A 22,275-nucleotide genomic window follows, 5' to 3' on the forward strand; every position below is an offset into this window, starting at 1 on the left:
TAGGCAGCAAGTCAGTGCTCAATGTTATTTTGTTAAAAACAGGAATAATAGGCCAAAAGGGCCAAATGTGATTGCTAGAAAGATGAAAATGGAAAGAAATGTGCTTTATTCTTGTCACATGTACTTTACAGCACAGTGAATTTTTTTCACATATCCCATCAATGTTCAGCCAATATATAGCATTCCTGGAGCATTTAGGGTTAAGGACCTGCTCAGGAGCCCTAAGGGTGACATCTTGGCAGTATCAATGCTTAACCGCCAACCTTCCGATCAGTAACCCAAAGCCTTAAACACTCAGTTACCACATCCCCATACTAGATAAATAGGTTAGAGCATCTTCAAAACAGTAGGTATGCTGTTCCTGATATGCAGTGATTAGTACCTACCAACCGGTGAACCAGAAACCCAAAGCACACTGATGTGCATGGAGAGGAAACACTAGCCTGCTTGGCCAGATCCCAAAAAGCATTATTGGACCAAAAATCGTGGAACAATGTTAAGATTGTTGATGATAAAAGGTGCCAGAACACACATTGCATCGCAGCTTCCTGCATATGAAACTGCATAGCTGCACAATCAGAGGATCTTCTGCTATCATCTTGGTGCCAGGTAACACAGAATGCCTTCAGAGGTCTTGTAGAATCCAATGCTCGACAGGTCAGAGCTGTTTTGCCATAAGGGATTCCTGTATAATATTAGGAACGTGGTTTTCATGTTAAGGCTGATGTATGCATTTAGTTAAAATGACTGCAAATGTGATCACCAACACTGGCCACCTGACAAAAACTTTGTCAGTGTCAAAGTATTCTTTATGATTATGGATTTGTATAAGATACACAGTAAAATAACCCTTAATTAAAAAAGTGTTGTTTTTTTATGCCAGAAAAGCGAAGCACTGTACATGTTAATTCAAGGCTAGTTGGTTTAATGTGCACTAATGACAAGAAATAGGCAAACCCTTTACAGCATAACACACCTACAGATCACCTTTCTATTTGATTACAGTATTCTGAATGTGGGTGGAGTAGAGCGTTTGAAAAACACGCATTATCCACCCTCACACTGTCAGCTTCTTCCTGCTCATGCAACATCTGCATATGACCACTGTGCTTTGCAACCATCAAAAAAACTAAAAATCCAAAACTTATCCCTCACAGGTTCTCAGAAAGAAAGGTGCACTAGTCTCAAAAAAGTAAGGCTTTCATTTATACCAATGCGCCGCCTAAAAAGATACGAGTTCTTTTTCTATTTGTGCGCGCTTGCCTTTATTTTAAGCGCCCAGCAAGTAAGACGTTTGTGAAGACCCATTTTTTTGCGCAGAAAATATGAGGATCGTCGTTTTTAGATTTGTCGCACTTTTGTTATGTGGCTTATTGGGTTGCGTTGTGCGCGCTTTACGCACTGAGGCGCGCTCTGGGTCTGTGGAGGCAGCACGCGCTCCGCCGGCAGGTGCCTCGCGACTGGCGATACGATGGACCGCTAACGGGCGCGTGTATAACCTCCTGAGCCGCGGTTCTGAATATCTCCCGTCGCGCAGTCGTGGGACTGTGGACGCGAACAGACCCACGCTGGTGATCCGAGAGTCGGACAAGACCGCGCCGATTGTCGCAGGAGCGCACGCGAAGTCCGGATCGGAACCGGCGCACGCTCAAGCAGCGCAAACCGGCAACGGAGATGAGATGATGGCAGACAGTCCGTACGACCCTTACAAGTCCATTCGCAACGAGCTCTATAACCCGTATTACAACTATTACGACTCTTACTACCATCCCAGACAGAGGAACAGAGCTAGACACGGCTATGGGACGAGATTTTATCAGTATGGTAAGAGAAGATTACTTTCACGTGTAAATAAAAAAATAAATAAAAATAAAAAACGCGCTAACAATGCAACTATCCACAGGTCTTCCAGATCTGATTCCAGACGCGTATTATGTAGAAACTTCCACTTATATACAGAGAGTGCCAATGTACAACCTTAAATGCGCAGCTGAGGAACACTGCTTGACAAGGTTGGAACTGTTTTAATCTACCATGCTGGTCAAAAAAGTATTTATTTAATAATAAATTAACAATAAAAACTACTACTTATAATAATAATAATAATAATAATTATAATAATGATAATAATAATAATAATAATAATGTGCATGTGGTAATCTGTGTGTTTTTGCAATTTCTTAAGTATTTTATTTGTCATTAGTCCTATGTCGTACAGTTTGTAGCTTACTGTATTACTGTATGCACCGACAGCTCAGCTGCGCATGCGCGGGACTACGACACCCGTGTCCTACTCAGGTTTCCCCAGCGTGTGAAGAACCAGGGGACTGCTGACTTCCTTCCCAGCAGACCACAACACGCATGGGAATGGCACAGCTGCCACCAGTGAGTAACTCCCCAGTTGAAGGCCAGGTACAAAAAAGCCATAGTTACATCAACTAAATACTAGATCAAAATAATACACACAATACTGTGTATAATTTTGACATTGTATTTAGGGTACTACTAGTATTCAAAATCAATTGCACTACTTCAGATATCATATGCATTTGAATAAAATTGCTGTGGCATGTTAGGTTAGGTTTGGCTCACTTCAATCAAATGAAAGTACAGTGCAGGACACATTTAAAACAGCCATGGTGCAGGCCTCTTCTTCTGATTGTGCTACATAATTTTTACAGAAACATGTACAGATCTTTCGTTTTTGTTTTATGCATGATATTAATTTGCCTTTTGTATTGTATGCAAATTAACCTGATGGTAATAGGCATACAGTATACACTGAAAACCCTAATAAGTTCAATGAACTCAACCTATTGAGCAAACTCGTTCTCTCAACTGAATTGAGTAATGGATTTTCCAAAACTTGTATATTTATGTTCACTTAACTTGCTGCTCTACACTTTACTTAAATTGTTGAGTTAATTGGTGTTTTATAAATTGCACTTAAATATGTAAGTAAGTGAACTTAATAGTTTAAGTTAACTTCAATAATAAACTAAAATTGAAAATTATATATTAAATTGACTAAGCTCTTACTACTTTTGACTGCTAAAGATTTATGCTATCATAAATAAAACATACTGAACAGCATATTGAATGTATTTATTGCGCAAAATCAAACAATATTAAATAAATAACAATAAATCGTATATATAGAATTATTTGCAAACCTTCTTGATCTTTTGCTTCCACTGCAAAAAAAGTTTTTCTTTCCCTTTTATCCAGACACTACCACAGCATGGATGAGTTCTGTCATTATGATCTCCTGGATGCTTCCACCCAGAACAAAGTAGCTGAAGGCCACAAAGCCAGTTTCTGTTTAGAAGATACCTCCTGTGATCCTGGATATCATAGGCACTATGCCTGCACATCACACACTCAGGTGTGTAATTTCCCTAGTATTTTTTTCATTCAATATCACACATTGTAGCAGTTGCTCTTTGAACCTGTTGGATGAATTCCCATGATCTTTTCTCAATACAAAACACAACAAAGTATTATCTGAAGTGTTGTCATATTATATTATACATTTTGTCTAATGCAACGTTATCTGTTGATGTTATAGGGCCTGAGCCCAGGATGTTATGACACCTACAATGCCGATATTGACTGCCAGTGGATTGACATTACTGATGTCAAACCCGGAAAGTACATTCTCAAGGTTCGATTTCAAACGCATTGATTATAAAGTAATATGTGTGCTCTGACAGTGTGTGTCTGATGCAATTTATCCAATTGTGTTGCAGGTAACTGTGAATCCAACCTACCAGGTTCCAGAGTCAGACATTACTAATAACATAATGCGCTGTGACATTCAGTATACAGGCAATTACGTCCATACATCTGGGTGTAGGATATCTCAGTAAGTCACTAAAGTATTATTCTTTATTTCCTTTGGTATTTTATCAAATGGCAATGTTATTAAATGATAAATGCGTATGATTGTGTGTCTCCTGGGAAAACCTTTCAGATGGTTGCATTTAGACAGTTTCTACTACTATTGCAGATTTGAAAGAAGGAAACACTTTCTTTTCTTATATAAAAGAGTCAGAAGTAAAGCTATAGCATTATAAAGTCTACCAAACACAACAATTGAAAATGGAGAGAATAGCATATAAAGATTATATTCCAAATATGAGACATTAGCATCTATTGGTCTTATGCAGGGGTGTTGCCTGACAAAGTAATTAAATAGTTTAGATGGTGGCATTGACAGTAAATTGGAGTCAAGAGTCAAGCCTTTGTCAATTTTGTTTTGTTGATAAAGTAAATTTCACAATTAACATTAACTTTATACTAGATATTTACTTTAACCAAAACAACTCTATGCTAGGTATACTTCAATATGATTTAGCTAGCTAACAAATTAATCCCTGTAATAATGGAGCTTCATCCACCTGGATAGCAAGCAGGGTAGGTCTGATTTCTCTAGTGATTACGTCAATGTCAACAAACTCAACTCAATTATGACTATAATTATCAAAAATTAAATAGCATCATGTGTTGCTTCTCTTTGTGCTTCATCTCTTTGTGGTGTCTGCATGTGGAAACCTGGGGCAACTAACAACTTGTGTAGCTGTAATGAACCTGTTCATAATGTGTTGTTATAATAAGTAGGTGATGAATAGTACTATTTCAGTGGTCTTTTTAAACATTGTTTAGCTACTCAAACATGGGAATCTGTGGACCATTTAATAATGGTATACTAAAGGTTGATGAAAACTTAATGAACAGTAAATAGGCAGCTACATTTTTCACACTTGGTTTAATTCTAATGCCTGGTGGAGTTGATAATGGCTGCTAATGAGGACACAATTATCAGTCACAGGGGTGTACAGGATTGTTTTAGACCCTCTGCTGGGGCTTCTGTGCTTGTTCCATATGTTCTCTGACAATTGGGATGATGCAGTGACTGTAGCTTTGTAGTTGCATATATTCAGCGGTGAGGAAAAGGTGAGGGTAGTTTTTCCGAAATCTCCAAAGTCTTAAAAGTCTCCCGGGCTGCATTACCAAATCCCAGAAACACAGCCAAATAGGGATACGTGTAAAGTTTCTCTAATCATTCTACATACACGGTTGGGGTTTGTGTATTGAAAGATTGATGCTATTGTTACTTATCTCATTGGCTTTAAGATGCTCCTACTAATGCTTGGTTATTTGTAAGCATAGAAGCATGAAAGGGTATATTATGAGATGAGCATACTCGAAAGTATTGTTCTATGAGTTCTGGCTGAAATAAATAAATTGTAATCTAGCAAATTATTATTTGAGTACAGTTGCAGTTTGTGCAGTTTTGTACAGTACAGTGTAGGTTTGTATGCATTTTTTGAATAATTATGCATTGCTTCGAGTGAGGATTAATCTGCCTACTCACGCCATCCATTTTGTCTGGTTTTTTTTTTTTAACCAAACTACTTATGCACACACAAACACACACCCTGTCACAATCCCAACCTTTGAACTTGTTCAAAATATGCAACTATAGTGTTTAAAGAGAGAGCATTTACTACACCTGTGAATTCACTACATTGATGCTGGCAGAGACTAGACAGAATAATGTGAACAGCATGTTGTTTGTTCCTCAAAATAATTTTAATTTATGGTTTATGTAAAATTATTTTCTATGTTCCTTATTGGGCATAATCTCAGTTAATTAGTGCAAATGCTGTAGTCACTGTAGTCACTGAGTCAGAAGACACCCCTGGTCTTATGTCTGTTGCATTATGGCGAATAGCAATCCAAAAGAGAGATCATAGCCTGAAGATTACTGTGTAAGGGATTTACATATAGCTAGCAAACTTTTGACAGCTTTATGTGGAGTGATTGTTTTTACCATTACTGACATGTTTTCCCAGATGCCACACAATTTAAGTGAATAATTGTTTAATTACTTGCATATACTTTTTTTTTTAGATACTGATCGCGGAGAGTTGCCATCAAACCAAAAATGTTGGTGATTAAAAACACCTCATCCACCGCAAGCACAAGCACAGATGCCTGATGGGGAATTTAAAGGATCAAATGTTGCATAGCAGTGATGATTATATTTGTCATTTTAAGACAATTTGTTATTTATAATTAAAAAGTTAAATTACAGTAACAGTACAGTATCTTAAAAGATCTAAACATTTATAACATTTTATACCTTTATACCATTTTATATATAACTCTTAACATTTATTTGGCAGATGTAACATAAAATGACATAAAATAAGAAAATTCAAATGACATTATAGTGAATCCGTAAGAAAAATAAAGAATTCAGTAAGAATAGATTTTTCTTTGACCTAAGGTCATATAATATTATTTTTTTGTTGCAGATAAAAGTTTATAATGCGGGAACATCTTATTTGTGATACTGTGCTATATATCACAACAAATTATGCTGTCAAATGTCTCATAACTTTTTTTTGTAATATAGTATTTTAAATCATAATTAATAACCATTAGTACAATATTAGTACAATAACGAAATTGTAATTCATCATTGATTTTTTATTATTGCATTATGTAATCAAGTATGTATGTATGTATATCACCATTATTATCTTTTGAGATGTTAGGGATACGTTACTAGTTATTTAAATTAAATTTAATTAGATTTAATAATATCTACTTAGTAACTATTTATTTGCTGGTATTTTGCAGAGAAACGATATGGGTTATGACTTTTTTAATGCAAATTTTAATTTGAATGAACTAAATATTAAATCTGAATGTTGTCATATTAAGCGAATTTATAATGCAGATAATTATTTTAACATGGTTTTCCTTTGTTTTGGACTTGAATTAAATTTTAATTTAAAATGGGGTTAATGCAAATGCTTTAATGCTTTAATTCAATAGTGTCGATAATTGTATTGTGTAAATGATAGGCTTTACAGGGCTTTTTTTTTTTTTTTTTATATATATATACATTTCATGTTTCAGGAAACCAAAGGTAACAAAATATTTAAAAAAAAATTTTATCACTGCATATTTCACAAAGGCAGTCAACAGATTATATTAATATTCAATCATAGCAGTTGGATATATGCCCAGAACTTGGATCAGATCTTATTACATATTAGTAAATAAAAAAAAGTTTAGGTTTATTTCTATATGCCTTGCCATTTTACACAATAGCACCCGACACATATAGCTTTATCAATAAAGTAGCATCCAATTGTACATATTTATCTTTATTATTTTTCAGTAGTAATAAGCATACAGCAGTAATAGCATATCTTACTTGTATCTAATGCTTATCTGTCTTGTAGACACTGAGATATATGTATATTTATATTAATTTAATCTTTCTTTTATCTTCTTGCATGCATTCAATGTTATCTGCTTTATATGCAACGTTAAAGTGAAAATAAAACGGTCATGGTGTAACTATAAGCATTTACACTAAGAGGTTGGTGCAAGATTCTTTTTATGTTTCAAACTTTATGCCAAAAGTTGACATTGTACAATTTTTTTAAATCATTATTGCTTAGGAAGCTATTTTGTCTGTAGAGAGGTGGTGATGTATAGTTTAGAAGCTGACCAAAGTATTTGAATTATACACCAATCAACCATACCTGACAAGCAAAGTTCTTGAAGTTGATGTATTAGAAGCATGAAAAATAAATAATAAAAAAAATATAAGAATCTGAGTAACACAAAAACAGCATGTCATTGGTGCGAAAAGAACAGTGATGCATGTGGGAAAAGGAGGCAGGAAGGCACTGTGATGTCCAGGGCAATGTTCTTCTAGAAAACCACAGGTCCTGGAAATTAATTGGATATTATTTTCTCATGTATCCTATACCTATACATTGATGCAGACCAAGCAGACCGTTTTCAGTAGGATAATGTTTTTTGGCACACTGAAAAATAACAATGAGTTCAAGGTGTTAATGTGGCCTTCAAATTCTCAAACCAGTCAAGAATCTGTGGTATGTTCAACAAAACAGAAGTATAAAAATCTCTACCTCACTGTTGATATTACTGGTTTTAACAAGTATATCATAATTAATATTTGTAAAATTTTAAGCATTGGAATAACTGAATAGTACATTGGGGCAAAAAGTATTTAGTCAGCCACCAATTGTGCAAGTTCTCCCACTTAAAAAGATGAAAGAGGCCTGTAATTTTAATCATTTAATCATAGGTACACCTCAACTATGAGAGACAAAATGAAAAAAAAAATCCAGTATACCACATTGTCTGAATTTTAAAGAATTTATTTGCAAATTATGGTGGAAAATAAGTATTTGGTCAATAACAAAAGTTCATCTCAATACTGTGTTATATACCCTTTGTTGGCAATGACAATTTCTATGGGGTTGAGATCTGGAGACTGGCTAGGCCACTCGGGGACCTTGAATTGCTTCTTACAAGGCCACTCCTTCGTTGCCCAGGCGGTGTGTTTGGGATCATTGTCATTCTGAAAGAACCAGCCACGTTTCATCTTCAATGCCCTTGCTGATGGAAGGAGGTTTTCACTCAAAATCTCACGATACATGGCCCCATTCATTCTTTCCTTTACACGGATCAGTCGTCCTGGTCCCTTTGTAGAAAACAACCCCAAAGCATGATGTTTCCACCCCCATGCTTCACAGTAGGTATGGTGTTCTTTGAATGCAACTCAGCATTCTTTCTCCTTCAAACACGACAAGTTGAGTTTTTACCAAGAAGTTCTATTTTTTGAATTCTTCAATGATAACAAGTGACATCAGTAAAGCTGATTCCTTAGCTTTCCTGTAGTTTGTCAAAGTATACTTGAGCATTTGTTAGAATAGCTCTTGGTAGTTGTGATTGTTTTTTAACACAAAGAAAATAATTTACATCTAAAAATCCACCAACATTTTTCTTTTCGTGATGCACTATGCATCATAAATAATGCCATAAGGAGGTCTGCAAGCCAAGGTGATAATGTCCACACAATGGGCCAGTCTTTATCCAAATAGGATAACATCACTAACAGTTTAAGTGATGATGGCAGCACTGATACCAGTCCAAACATTAATGAAAGATTTGTACTAATCATTAACATGATTAACAAAAATGAGGTTATAACTCAGGTTTTCAATATACAGTATTCTTCAAGGACACTATGTACGTATCTGGCTATTAACTTACATAAGTCAAGGCATGAAGTTCTGTGCTTTGCTGAAGTGTTTGCTTTAAATAGCATTTTGAGGACTCATTCCAGTTCAGCATCCTGCATTATAAAAGAGGCTCTGTAAGGAACTCCATTACAAGAGTGAGATCAAGCGTTGAACTTGAAGGCAAACAGCAATGCACCTTCCAAGTTTCTAAAATATGCTGCAATGGCTGCCACATATGACTTGAATATAGACTGTGCATGTTAGAAAGCTATAACTGAATCCAGATAATATGGTACACATTTTTGAAGAATCAACCGAGCAAATACGGGAACTATTGTTGAACTACTGTTGTATTTAGCACTGAAGATTAAACTGCTGATTTGCAGTGCCTGTAATTGTGAAGGGCCGAATTCACAAATTGGCCAATGATGGCAAATCTTTTTTTTTCCCCCATTTTGGACAGATCTTGTCATGGATTAAGCCAGGCACTTGTCGGAGATGTAATAGAAACTAGAGCCTCGTGGGCAACAAGCAGGTCTCTATGGTCTGAGTACTGTAAATTCTGTAAAATGTGAACACAGAAATGTGTACAGAAGATAATAAGCCAGTTTGCACAGATTCACATCAGTGGACTTTCGAGCTCTACCGGGAAGTTGGTAATGCTCTTACTGAGATGACCCACTTTAGAATTGTGCTTAATAGTACAGACCCAAGAGGACTGCTTTTGCAGCTGTGGTTAACAATCCTAGCATCCTTAGCCGAAGCTGGTAGTGCACATAGTGAATTGGTCATAGCAATGATATCTTTACACAATGGGGTGGCTAGCATTCATCTGTGATGTAAGGGGGACACCTAAGTGTAAGATGGGAACAGAGAAAATTGCACTGTGCAAAAGATTTACCTAATGCATAACCCTGTTCTATACAGACATGAACAATACAATGAAAGAGCAACAACCACAATGGCAACAACAATCAAGACACCAGGCCATTCAGCTTTGATTGGACCTGAGCCAAGAAATTGGGACAGATAATAATCAAAACCTATTTTGTTATATATAAAAAAAAAAAAAACACAAAATTGATCGACATTCATAATTTCTTTTAAATTATTGTGTTATTGGTGTGATGCTCAGTTGAGTGCCACATGTGTAATTGCTCAGTTCTTCTCAAAGGCTCAAGGACCTTACAGACTATGTTTGGTGTCATATGCTTTGCAAAATTTTGCTTTAAAGTTTGGTGTTAGTTCTTCGAATGCACAAGACTACACTTTCATGATCTAGACATTTTATCTACATGTCTCCAATGTGCCATCTGGCAGGGTATAACTCAAATTCCACACCAGGACGTTCCTTTAAACAATAGCCAATCAACAGCCCTGGATGTGGAGAGGCAGGGACACTGACCCATCTCTTTATTCATCAGTATAGATCCCAGACAATCCCAAACATTTGTAAGTTAATCATTGGATTTCCATCCACATGGACCTCTTATTATCATATACAGAGTCATGTTTTTGAGTCTAACTGACTGACCCTGGCTTAATCCGAAAAATCCTATCGCTGTGAGACGTAAGCTCATAAGATCTGGAAGGGCCTTCGGGGCAATCTCCACTAAAGAATCACACATGCTGAGTCATTAGACTCTTTCCCAATGTCTATAAAAGCTGACTCAACTAAACCAGCTTCTGGACCGGCTTAAATTGTTCCAGACAATGTTATAAGTCTCCATGCATGATCCCCAAAAGCATACTCTATGCCTCAGTTGGACATTCAGCAATACACTGACGTAACTGATGAATAAACTGAAGTCATCTAAAGGATCAGATCCACTCTTTCACTATTACACATAATTAGATCCAAACAAGTGTCTATACTCACTATATTTGCCTGATATTAAGCTTAATTTCACCATTATAATCACCATTTATATGTTATTATAAATGTACAAGGGTTACAAAGCTGAACATCGACCACAGGATCACACTTCATCAGCTCGCCTTCATTTAAATGTACAGTGCTGTGTGTATAAACCCTAAATATTTCTTTTCGAAAGCTGCGCTCTCTACGTCATCCACTAGGGTGCAGTATTGTAAACCTGCCCTTTCACATAGATAGGTTTTGCTTTTATAATTTGTTAACAATTTACATTATAAATACTTAAATGCTGACTAACCTTGATTTACCTAGTAAATTCTGCATTATGAATAAACTTATAAATTATGCATTACGCATGAAATGTAATTATTTGTAATAAATACAAACGTTATATATATTTATATACATTGCATGCTTTGGGTCACTGCAAAAATTGTGCTTAATTTTTTAAATATAACTATACTTATAGGCATTTATTTGGATGTAAAGATGTTATAGTCCGTAAGATCAGTATGAAAAACCGTTCACAGATATTTTACATGATTAGAAAAGAAAATATACATTTAAAAAAAAATTTTTTTTTTAGTTTGTTCGTTTATTAAATTTTTTAGAAATTCAAACTATGAGAGTCACTCTGGTGTTTATTCATTTAAGAGCTGAATAGTTCAGTGCTGTGATGTGGCCCTGTAACGGTGTCCATCAAGTAAAAACCGCTTTCCTTGGAATAACCAGGAACAACGGTGCGCCTCCTGTTCTCCGTGACCGAATTCAAAATAACACCACACTCCCTGTAGTGGAGCCCTACATAGGACTGGACATAATGGCTTCTACACCCTAGATAGTGCACTAACTTAACAAGCGGGAACAATTCTGGAGTCAACCCATGTCAAATTCTTGTGCGGCTTGTGAAGTGAATCAGAAGGAACAGCTGGAAGACGGAGGAAAAACACAGCTTCGGTCTACAAGGTATTTCTGTCTGTCGGATTCTTATACGAGGATCCAAAGGTGAATGTTTCCCAGTGTCGGTGAACACGAGAAAAAGCTCTACCAACCGTGTTATACAGTGGTGGAGCAGCCGTCCGCTAAGCTAACTCGCTAAGCTAATCATTCCCCTCAAACAATAGGCGCAGCAGCTTCTCACGGGGACAGACGGGTGGGTTTTTTTTTTATCGGTGAAGTTCAAACGATTATCGGGAGAGTGGGGGCATTTACTTATAGACACAATGTCTTTTAGTGTAAAGAGTCCCTGCACGGACGCGTTTGTCCTCCTTAACTTTGTTTTGTAATAAATTGGCCTCACACACGGAGACACCGCTAGCTAGCGCGGCTAGGAGACTTCGGCGCTAATTCACCGCAAAAAGACCCTCATAAGGCCGGTCACTTTCAGCCACAAGGACCAATAACATCCTGTCCGGATAGACCATAAATCCATTATTATCTTCAGAGCATGTGTGCAGGTATCATCTACATGCTTCTCCATGGCCTATTGGTCGTATTGCACCAAAATACGCTTCCATCTATAAACTAGTGCACACAGGACCGGTCTCCTGAGCAGTAAACCTTATAGGTCAAAATAAACCTTTATGTATATTAAGACTGCTTTCCAGGTTTTTTTTTTACTTGCCAAATGTGACTTTAATATTTCATCTACCAGTAATAACGTAGTAAGAAGTTAAATGTGGCATCTGCATTTCAAATCGCAATATGAAGTCAAAGAGCTGTGATTTTCATTGAGCCTTGATTATACCTGTAAATCAAAGTTATGAGAGCGAGCAACACCTATGTGTGACCGAATGATAGTTTTATCCATACTATTTGGGACATTTGTTTAAAAGAAAGAAAGAAACCCTGGTGAGCTCAGGAAGAGGAGAATGCTGCACGTGCCAGAAAACAATTGACTTGATCGGAAACACTGGCCAGAAGGTCGGTGTATCTGTAAAAATCAAATCAGCAATCAAGAGGAGGCTTCACCTAAGTAAACACTGAGGGTTTACCACGTGATCCACATGAACCATTCATAATCCTCTACAACAGGAAGAGCTGATTAGAGTTTGCCAAAAACAACAAAAAAAAAAACAGTCCTGGAACAACATTTCTGGCTGAAGTGCAGCTTGAAGGAAAGAATTGTGTACGGAGAAATGTATGACATGAATGGAGCTGTTATTCATATATATTAATGACAGGACTGCTAATACAAGCAGAAGGATGGATTCTGAGGAATACAGAGCTGAATTATCTGCTCAGAGACGGCAAATGGGCTGTACAATGACCCACACCTTTGAATGCAACCCAATGTTGTTGTTTTTTTTTTAAAGGCAAAGAGGAGGATTGTTCACTTGTTGAACAAACAGGAACTGTAGACCGGTGCAGTAAAGACCTGACATCAGCATAACCTGTCGTTATGTCTTAGGGTTACAGAATTGAGACTTTCATACAGAATTTGCAAACAATTTATTAAAAATGAAATTATGATTTAATGTCCATTTAGTTTTGGTCTGTTTTAAAGGTGAGGGTGCAAGACTATAAAAAGTGCTGTAATGTCCACACATGCACTATTCAACTCCAAGGTAGTAGTTGTTTTAAGCAGCGAAAAAAACCAAAACAATAAATTTGTTAGTGTCCAAATATATGAACCTGACCATTTGGGGTATGTTTATAAAACGGTCCTGGGGTGGATTTTATTTTACAGTTTAATGATTTCTGGCTAAGGCTAAGAATCTTAAACTAGATGAAATGCACTCCAAACAGCAGGGTTCAGATCAGTCAGTCAGTAACAAAAGTGTGCTTAATTTTTTTTGTGCATTATGTGTTGACTCGTGTCTACTCATATGTATGCAAACATATCATTTGAGTTATGTTCATCTGTTACTGTCTCCTTAATAAAATGTGTCTTCTGTAAGAGGTCTCTCTGTTCATGTAGGTTTTTTTTTTTGTTTATTTTTTTCTCTTAGGGCTTCCTGAGACATAATGCTGACAGAAAATGGATGCTCCTGAATATTTGGACCTGGATGAGATTGATTTCACCGATGATTTATCTGTAAGTAAATAACCTGTGATACAGTCAGGATGTTGTGCAGTTTATGGAATTGATAGTGAGTAATGTATAATAATTCTCTACAGGGCAACTTCACCTAATATTATTAAAAAGGGCCGCTGATCATTAAAGATGGGTTTGTTGTATGAGTTAGGAAAACATGATGCATTAAAACTCACATTACACATGCACTTGTTTTTATTTTTGCTAATTTTAAAGAAAGATGAAAGGCTGAGTGGGGGGGGGGGGGGCGCTTGGGGAGTTATTTACAGGATTCTGCACAACATTTCTTCGGTTAGTGAAACATGAAGTATGTTATATTTTTGCACAAATTGCTAATAACCGTGGTCTCTTTTGTAGTACACGTCAAAGAGCATTCCAGAACTTTGTCGGAGAAATGATGGACAAGCAGAAGAGAGACAAGGTATGTCTATAGTTATATTATGATTATAACCTATGCCAGGTACAATTTCCACAAAAAGAAGCCACGTTCTAGATATATACAGAAATTGTTCTCAACTAGAGCAATAGCAAAGACCATAAACATTCCATGATATAGGGCTGCTTCTCCGAAATAGTACTGGGACATTACATGACATCACAAAGCACATGAATGTGAGGTTGCTGGGACATATTGGGCAAGAATTCATGGATTTTTTAACAATCCAAAACACACAGCCAGAATATCTCAAGACGCATGACCTAGTTAATCACCACACTGAGATTAAGAGTCTGTCATAGAGTAAATGTTGTAAATTGGGAATTAAAAACAATTTGTCAACAGAAATTGTTTTACAATAGTGTCATGAAAAATGTATATAAAATTATTCTAAATTATAAAAATATACTTTCCTATTAATAAGTACAATATCAAAAGACGTTATTGGTGTAAATTTGAAGCACAGGAAGTATATCTAAGTTAAAAAAAAGTATGTGAATACATATTTACTGTAGATATAAAAGATTTATATCATGTATATGTAGTTTTTGCCATATATATATATATATATATATATATATATATATATATATATATATATATATATATATATATATATATATATACAGTGAGGAAAATAAGTATTTGAACACCCTGCTATTTTGCAAGTTCTCCCACTTAGAAATCATGGCGGGGTCTGAAATTGTCATCGTGGGTGCATGTCCACTGTGAGAGACATAATCTAAAAAAGAAAATCCAGAAATCACAATATATGATTTTTAAACTATTTATTTGTATGATACAGCTGCAAATAAGTATTTGAACACCTGTCTATCAGCTAGAATTCTGACCCTCAAAGACCTGTTAGTCTGCCTTTAAAATGTCCACCTCCACTACATTTATTATCCTAAATTAGATGCACCTGTTTGAGGTCGTTAGCTGCATAAAGACACCTGTCCACCCCATACAATCAGTAAGAATCCAACTACTAACATGGCCAAGACCAAAGAGCTGTCCAAAGACACAAGAGACAAAATTGTACACCTCCACAAGGCTGGAAAGGGCTACGGGGAAATTGCCAAGCAGCTTGGTGAAAAAAGGTCCACTGTTGGAGCAATCATTAGAAAATGGAAGAAGCTAAACATGACTGTCAATCTCCCTCGGACTGGGGCTCCATGCAAGAACTCACCTCGTTGGGTCTCAATGATCCTAAGGAAGGTGAGAAATCAACCCAGAACTACACGGGAGGAGCTGGTCAATGACCTGAAAAGAGTTGGGACCACCGTTTCCAAGGTTACTGTTGGTAATACACTAAGACGTCATGGTTTGAAATCATGCATGGCACGGAAGGTTCCCCTGCTTAAACCAGCACATGTCCAGGCACGTCTTAAGTTTGCCAATGACCATTTGGATGATCCAGAGGAGTCATGGGAGAAAGTCATGTGGTCAGATGAGACCAAAATAGAACTTTTGGGTCATAATTCCACTAAACGTGTTTGGAGGAAGAAGAATGATGAGTACCATTCCAAGAACACCATCCCTACTGTGAAGCATGGGGGTGGTAGCATCATGCTTTGGGGGTGTTTTTCTGCACATGGGACAGGGCAACTGCACTGTATTAAGAAGAGGATGACCGGGGCCATGTATTGCGAGATTTTGGGGAACAACCTCCTTCCCTCAGTTAGAGCATTGAAGATGGGTCGAGGCTGGGTCTTCCAACATGACAATGACCCGAAGCACACAGCCAGGATAACCAAGGAGTGGCTCTGTAAGAAGCATATCAAGGTTCTGGCGTGGCCTAGCCAGTCTCCAGACCTAAACCCAATAGAGAATCTTTGGAGGGAGCTCAAACTCCGTGTTTCTCAGCGACAGGCCAGAAACCTAACTGATCTAGAGAAGATCTGTGTGGAGAAGTGGGCCAAAATCCCTCCTGCAGTGTGTGCAAACCTGGTGAAAAACTACAGGAAACGTTTGACCTCAAACAAATGCTACTGTACCAAATATTAACATTGACTTTCTCAGGTGTTCAAATACTTATTTGCAGCTGTATCATACAAACAAATAGTTTAAAAATCATATATTGTGATTTCTGGATTTTTTTTTTAGATTATGTCTCTCACAGTGGACATGCACCTACGATGACAATTTCAGACCCCTCCATGATTTCTAAGTGGGAGAACTTGCAAAATAGCAGGGTGTTCAAATACTTATTTTCCTCACTGTATATATATATATATATATATATATATATATATATATATATATATATATATATATAATATAAATTTACACCTGAGTGACTAGAAATTCATTAAACTCTTTCAGCTCCTGGCATCAACTGGAGTCGAAGTGCTTCCTCACTTAGTGGAAGTGGAATCAAACCCACTGGAATTGCTGATGTGTACAGCAAATTCAGACCTGTTAAAAGGGTCTCACCACTTAAGCATCAACCAGAGGTTTTGGACACTGAGGCTGACAGTAAAAGTCCTGGGCAGAATGTAGAGCGAAACAGTTCCCCCAAAGGGCTCCAAGCAAGTGTGAGTTCATGTGATATTCAGGCACTCAAGTGCAAGAGTATTGGTAATGGAGCACTATTTGGGGAACTGGAGCATTATGACTTAGACATGGATGAGATATTAGATGTGCCTTACATTAAATCCAGCCAACAAGTGTCCACCCTGCCCAGAGCAGCCTCAGAGAAGCGGACCTCAGGGAGTAGTGCCAATGATAGATGTGTAGGCCTCAAGCCGTCATCTCTCACTCATGCTGACAACCTGAGCGGTGGTACACAATTTTGTGTACTCCCACCTGTTAACTGGTCAGACATGAGAAAGTCAAAGTCTATGGATCCAGACTATCTCAGGGCACAAACAGCTGGATATGACCATTCACCAGGCTCCCTGCACCGATCTAAAGCTGAAGCAGACAAGCTATTATCAGGCAGACCTTTTCCAGATACACCAACCCACAAGACTGGCTCAGATCCTTCTGTCAGTCAGCCTTTGTTCCATATTCAGGGAGGTTCAGTTGGAAGGCTAGACAACAGCAATCCTTGGAGCTGTCCAAAAACATTTGGAGAATGTGATGAAGAAACCAAAAAGTCTCACAATATAATCAACATTGTCCGGGAGGGCCAGATATCACTCTTGGTGAGTATTGAGTCCTCTAATAAGGTTGAAATGCTGATTTTAAGATTAAGTCATATTACAAAAAAAAATTATATATAAAACTTGTTTATTAATGCTGTTATTGGTGCTGTTGATTTTTTTTTTTGCACGAGTTATAGTGTATACACATGTATTAGTTTTAAATAAATCAAAATACAGACATATGTTTGCTAAATCTATAACACTGTCTACACAGTTGGATGTTTGAAATAGAACATATACATCAGCTTGTTACTAACAATGAACATTATGAACATGGAGGCATCCATTTTCCACTTTTTTTCGATTGTGTCGAGGCCAAAAATGATGTACCAGGATCGCTTAGGACAATTTTGCATGAACTTGACTGACTTGTTAAACCTGTACCAATTTCAAATGTCTGGAAGTCCTCTGTGAAGCATCGCCTGTTTTCCTTGGCATTTTCCAAATTTAAATGCACAATACATATGGTGTATACATAAACCTTCTCAAATTAATTACATTTTTGAAAATTGCACAAAAATATGAATTTGAACGAATCGTGAAAATCGCCCTGCACTAGTTGATTTATTCATTTGTTATAAGAAATGATAAATCTGATCATTTTTTTGCCTCCTCAGCCTCATTTTGCGACTGAGAACTTGGAACTCATTCGAGATGAGGACAAAAACAACCTTCTTCATATCTCTGCTGCATATGGACATGCAGACTGCCTGCAGCACCTGACTTCCCTCATGGGAGAGGACTGTCTCAATGAACGCAACAACCAGCAACTCACTCCTGCTGGTTTAGGAGTCAAGGTGAGATCAGTGGCTTACATTATTTGTGTTTTTTTTTAGGGTAAACTATTTAATTAAAAACATGTTAAATGAGTGTCTGTGAGCTTAATTGTGTTCACATTTATTCCTTAAATCAGATAAACAAATAACAGCAGCATTAACACTTGAATCTTTTCATGTAAATATCAAATAAATCTATCCATTTCACTTATTACCTTAAAAACTTGTAACAACATGCAATTGTGCACAAGGTCAGACTTTTCTTTCCAGGCTCTGCTTTTTAACTGATGAACAAACAACAGGAGCAAATTAAAATCTATCAACATGAATATAATTTGATCAGAGAATGAATTAATTATTGTATTTTTTTTGTTTGTTTTGTATTCTAAAAACATACATCAGTTAAAACACAGCAATAACTTTTTAAACACAACAATAATTATTCATCGCAGTGTTATAAATAAAATAAATTAGTGGGGCTCGTGACCAGTGCTTTAGACATTGGCTGCCCATGACCCTGTCCACGTTTCACCACTGTTCCTTCATTGGACGACTTTTGATAGATATTGACCACTGGAGACAGAACATCTAACAAGAGCTGCAGTTTTTGAGATCGTCTAGACATCACAATTTGGCTCTTACACTTGCACATTTTTCCTGCTTTGAGGACACAATATTCACTTGCTGCCTGATTTATCCCACCCACTAACAGGTGCCATGATGAATAGAAAATCAGTGTTATTTACTCACCGGTCATAATGTTCTACCTGACCGCTGTATATGTTGTGCTTCTTTTGTTAAATATGTTACAATGTTTTATTTGGATTCAGAAATAAAAATACGTGTTGTGGTTTTTTTTTTGTGTGTTTCTCAATAGAATGGTCACCTGGAGTGTGTACGCTGGATGGTGAGTGAGACTGAGGCCATTGCTGAGCTTAGTTGCACACGGGACCACCCAAGTCTTATCCACTATGCAGCACAATACGGTCAGGTAAAGACTACATACATAAATAAGTTCAATTCAGTCTTCAGTTTTCTAGATTAGTAACGTAAACATTTTTATTTTACTAAAATTATTTTACTAAAATTGCTTTAGGAAAAAATCTTGTTGTGGCTACTACAATTTATGCAAGAACAAGCGATCTCACTGGATGAAGTGGATCAGAATGGGAATAGCGCAGTGCACGTTGCTGCTCAGTATGGTCATCTTGGCTGCCTTCAGGTAAAAGTCTGGTTTGTTGTGGGGGTTTTTTTTATGCACAGTTAGCACAGATCTTTTTTTTTTTCTTCTTCTTTTTCGAAAATGATGTTTAGCAAAGTATGTTTTCTATGGGATGGAGAAATTGTAAACAGGACACAGGCCTTCCTCTTGCTTTCCTGTTTGTGTAGACTGGACAATAATTTCCGCATCTTTTCATTAGTCAGCGAAGAATGGGAGTGTGGAAAAACATAAGGCACAATATCAAAAAGGCCAGAAGAGTTTTTGAACAGCCACAAAACAAAACAGAATGGCACAAATGGGATTCCACTGAACTTAATGGTGTAATTCATAAAAGATACTGTGCTATGCACTAGTAGTCAGTTATTATTTCAATTCTAGCCTTTAATACTGTTTCTTTTCCAAAGACACTGGTGGAATATGGCTCAAATGTCACAGTTACGAACCAGCAAGGCGAGAGGCCATCTCAATGTGCTGAGCGACAGGGTCATACCACCTGTGCACGCTACCTGGTGGTTGTGGAGACCTGCATGTCTTTGGCTTCACAGGTGGTCAAGCTCACGAAGCAACTCCATGAGTAAGCAGGCTTCAAAAATCGATTTTCAATTAAACTTTTACTTCAAGATTATTGGAAGCTCCTTAACTGTTTACACTATATACTTTTGCAGACAGACTACAGCAAGAATAGCACTCCAAAATCAAATGCAGCTGCTATTGCAGTCCCAGGACCCCAGTGGAAGACCACAATCACCCAGGTTTGCTCTTATCTCCTTACTGCATAAAAACACTTCTGTGTTATTGTAATAATCATATGTGTTACATGTGCTAGGGTCATCTTAATTATTTCTCTATTAGTTTGCTTATTCCTTCAGCTGAGACCTGGCCTGAGATGACCCTTACTGCAGAGGGTACCCCTGGTGATGGGCAGTGGGTACTGAGGCAGAAGCATGTGGATTCTGCATCAGTCCTGCGCAAGATCCTGGGTAAAGATATAGCTGAAAGAATGGGAAGCAGAGAGAAGGCATTCCAAGATGAGGCAGTAGAGGGCGCCAGTGGCACAGACTCAGGAATGGGGCCTGGCGTTGGCCCGCTCCGAAGTATGGTGGAAAGGCGGGAGCTGAAACTGGCCCGCCTTAGGCAGATCATGCAGCGTTCCCTCAGTGAATCAGACACAGACTCGTATCCCCCTGATGAGTCTAAGCAGTCCACAGGCACCTCCAGACCAGAAAGGCCAAGCCAGCTTTCCATAGCAGAGAGTGAGGAACCGGTTCCTATACCTGATAAGAAGCATACCTCAGCTGCTGAGCGCAAGTTTTCATTCACGCTCAGGACTTCCAAGTCCATGGATGGATACAATCCCTCTCCAACATCAGACAGTGATCTTGATCATGAAACAAAAACAGACTTTTCAGGAGAAATGACTGAATTTAACAACGGGCAAAAAGTCACAAGTCCAAAGAGTGCTCTTAAATCACCATCCTCTCGTAGGAAAACCTCACAAAATCTTAAACTCAGAGTGACTTTTGAAGAAGCACCAGTTGTTCAAAAGTCTTCTCAAGCAGGGGAGGTTAAAGTAGCTTCTGGTAAAGAAAAGACTTCAGAATCAGGGAAACGACCCTTCGGTGCATTTCGCTCCATTATGGAATCTTTAAGTGGAAATCAGAATGGCAACAATAATAATGCTCAAGGTTCATCTGTCGGCAAGCACTCGCTTTCAAATTCAGCACAGAGCCCTTCTGGGAAAAAATCAGATGCTAAGGCCAGTCCAGGGGGTCTGTCAAAATGCAAAACCAAGACCAGCGCTGTTTAAGTGCCTTTCGACAAGGGTGCTGAAAAAGCACTACAGAGCCCTATTTTTCTTAAAGAAAAAGAAAAAAAAAGACAAAGTGAAAAAACCTTGAGTGTTTTGCAACACGAACGACCAACCAAAACACTTGCGTAAAAGCAATTTTTTTGCAGTCTAAGGCAAACACTTTTTTTTTTAATCACTGGTCACTGTATATAATGTATAACACACAGTTTCACATGCATTCTCCATATTATATAGATATGTGAAATTGTTACAAGTATTTTTTAACATCACTGTGATTTCGTACAATCATGATCTCATTTTACAGTCGTATGTTAGTGAGGATGAAACGTTTTATTTTTTTTTGTTTTTTTAAATACACAGTTGTGTTTTAAAACCTTATTGCAATGCAAACTATAAAAATGGTTTAATTACTTTTTATTATGTCTTAGTGTTAGGAAATGACTGAATATTTATGACCACTACATTTCACTTATAACATGCATTCCATTGTTGACACTTTTCCAGACTGGACAGTATTAGATACAGGAAGTTAAACCTGCTATATTGTTTGGAATAGGTTTCCTGAATTTGATCAATCACAATTGAATTTTTTTTTGTAATTGTTTTGTCTGTACCGTTTTTCTTTTAAAACATATTTATGAATTATAATTTAAATATCGTTTAAAAGAAAAAAACATTATTGCAACTAATGTAATCCTAAGATGAAAAATAAATGCATTTAACTGTTAACCAAGTGCCTTCACAATTTTGAAATATGACAAATTGACAGTTTATTTAAAAATGTTATAGAATTTCTCCTTTACACACGTCTGGGCATTAGCTAATCCCGGCTAATGTTATGTACTAAGTAATAAATAGGTAGTCAAATGCTTTGATGAGACACTATTTT

General features: G+C 37.2%; 2 protein-coding genes across 2 annotated transcripts; both read left to right on the forward strand.

Annotated features, from left to right (window-relative positions):
- Positions 1–1,064: 1,064 nt before the first annotated feature.
- lox (lysyl oxidase) lies at positions 1,065–7,399 on the forward strand. Its single transcript, XM_083553701.1, has 7 exons — positions 1,065–1,824; positions 1,904–2,012; positions 2,254–2,385; positions 3,229–3,385; positions 3,569–3,664; positions 3,750–3,865; positions 5,917–7,399. Exons 1-7 carry the CDS (start codon positions 1,326–1,328, stop codon positions 5,921–5,923), a joined length of 1,116 nt encoding a protein of 371 aa, XP_083409827.1. The 5' UTR covers positions 1,065–1,325; the 3' UTR covers positions 5,924–7,399.
- Positions 7,400–11,687: 4,288 nt separating this feature from the next.
- sncaip (synuclein, alpha interacting protein) lies at positions 11,688–22,115 on the forward strand. The gene is made up of 10 exons (XM_083553485.1): positions 11,688–11,922; positions 13,908–13,993; positions 14,351–14,414; positions 16,755–17,578; positions 18,196–18,375; positions 19,232–19,345; positions 19,451–19,576; positions 19,981–20,150; positions 20,242–20,328; positions 20,429–22,115. Exons 2-10 carry the CDS (start codon positions 13,937–13,939, stop codon positions 21,381–21,383), a joined length of 2,577 nt encoding a protein of 858 aa, XP_083409611.1. The 5' UTR covers positions 11,688–11,922; positions 13,908–13,936; the 3' UTR covers positions 21,384–22,115.
- Positions 22,116–22,275: the final 160 nt, after the last annotated feature.

The sequence above is a fragment of the Silurus aristotelis genome (assembly GCF_946808225.1).
Source record: "Silurus aristotelis genome assembly, chromosome: 11".
NCBI lineage: Eukaryota > Metazoa > Chordata > Actinopteri > Siluriformes > Siluridae > Silurus > Silurus aristotelis.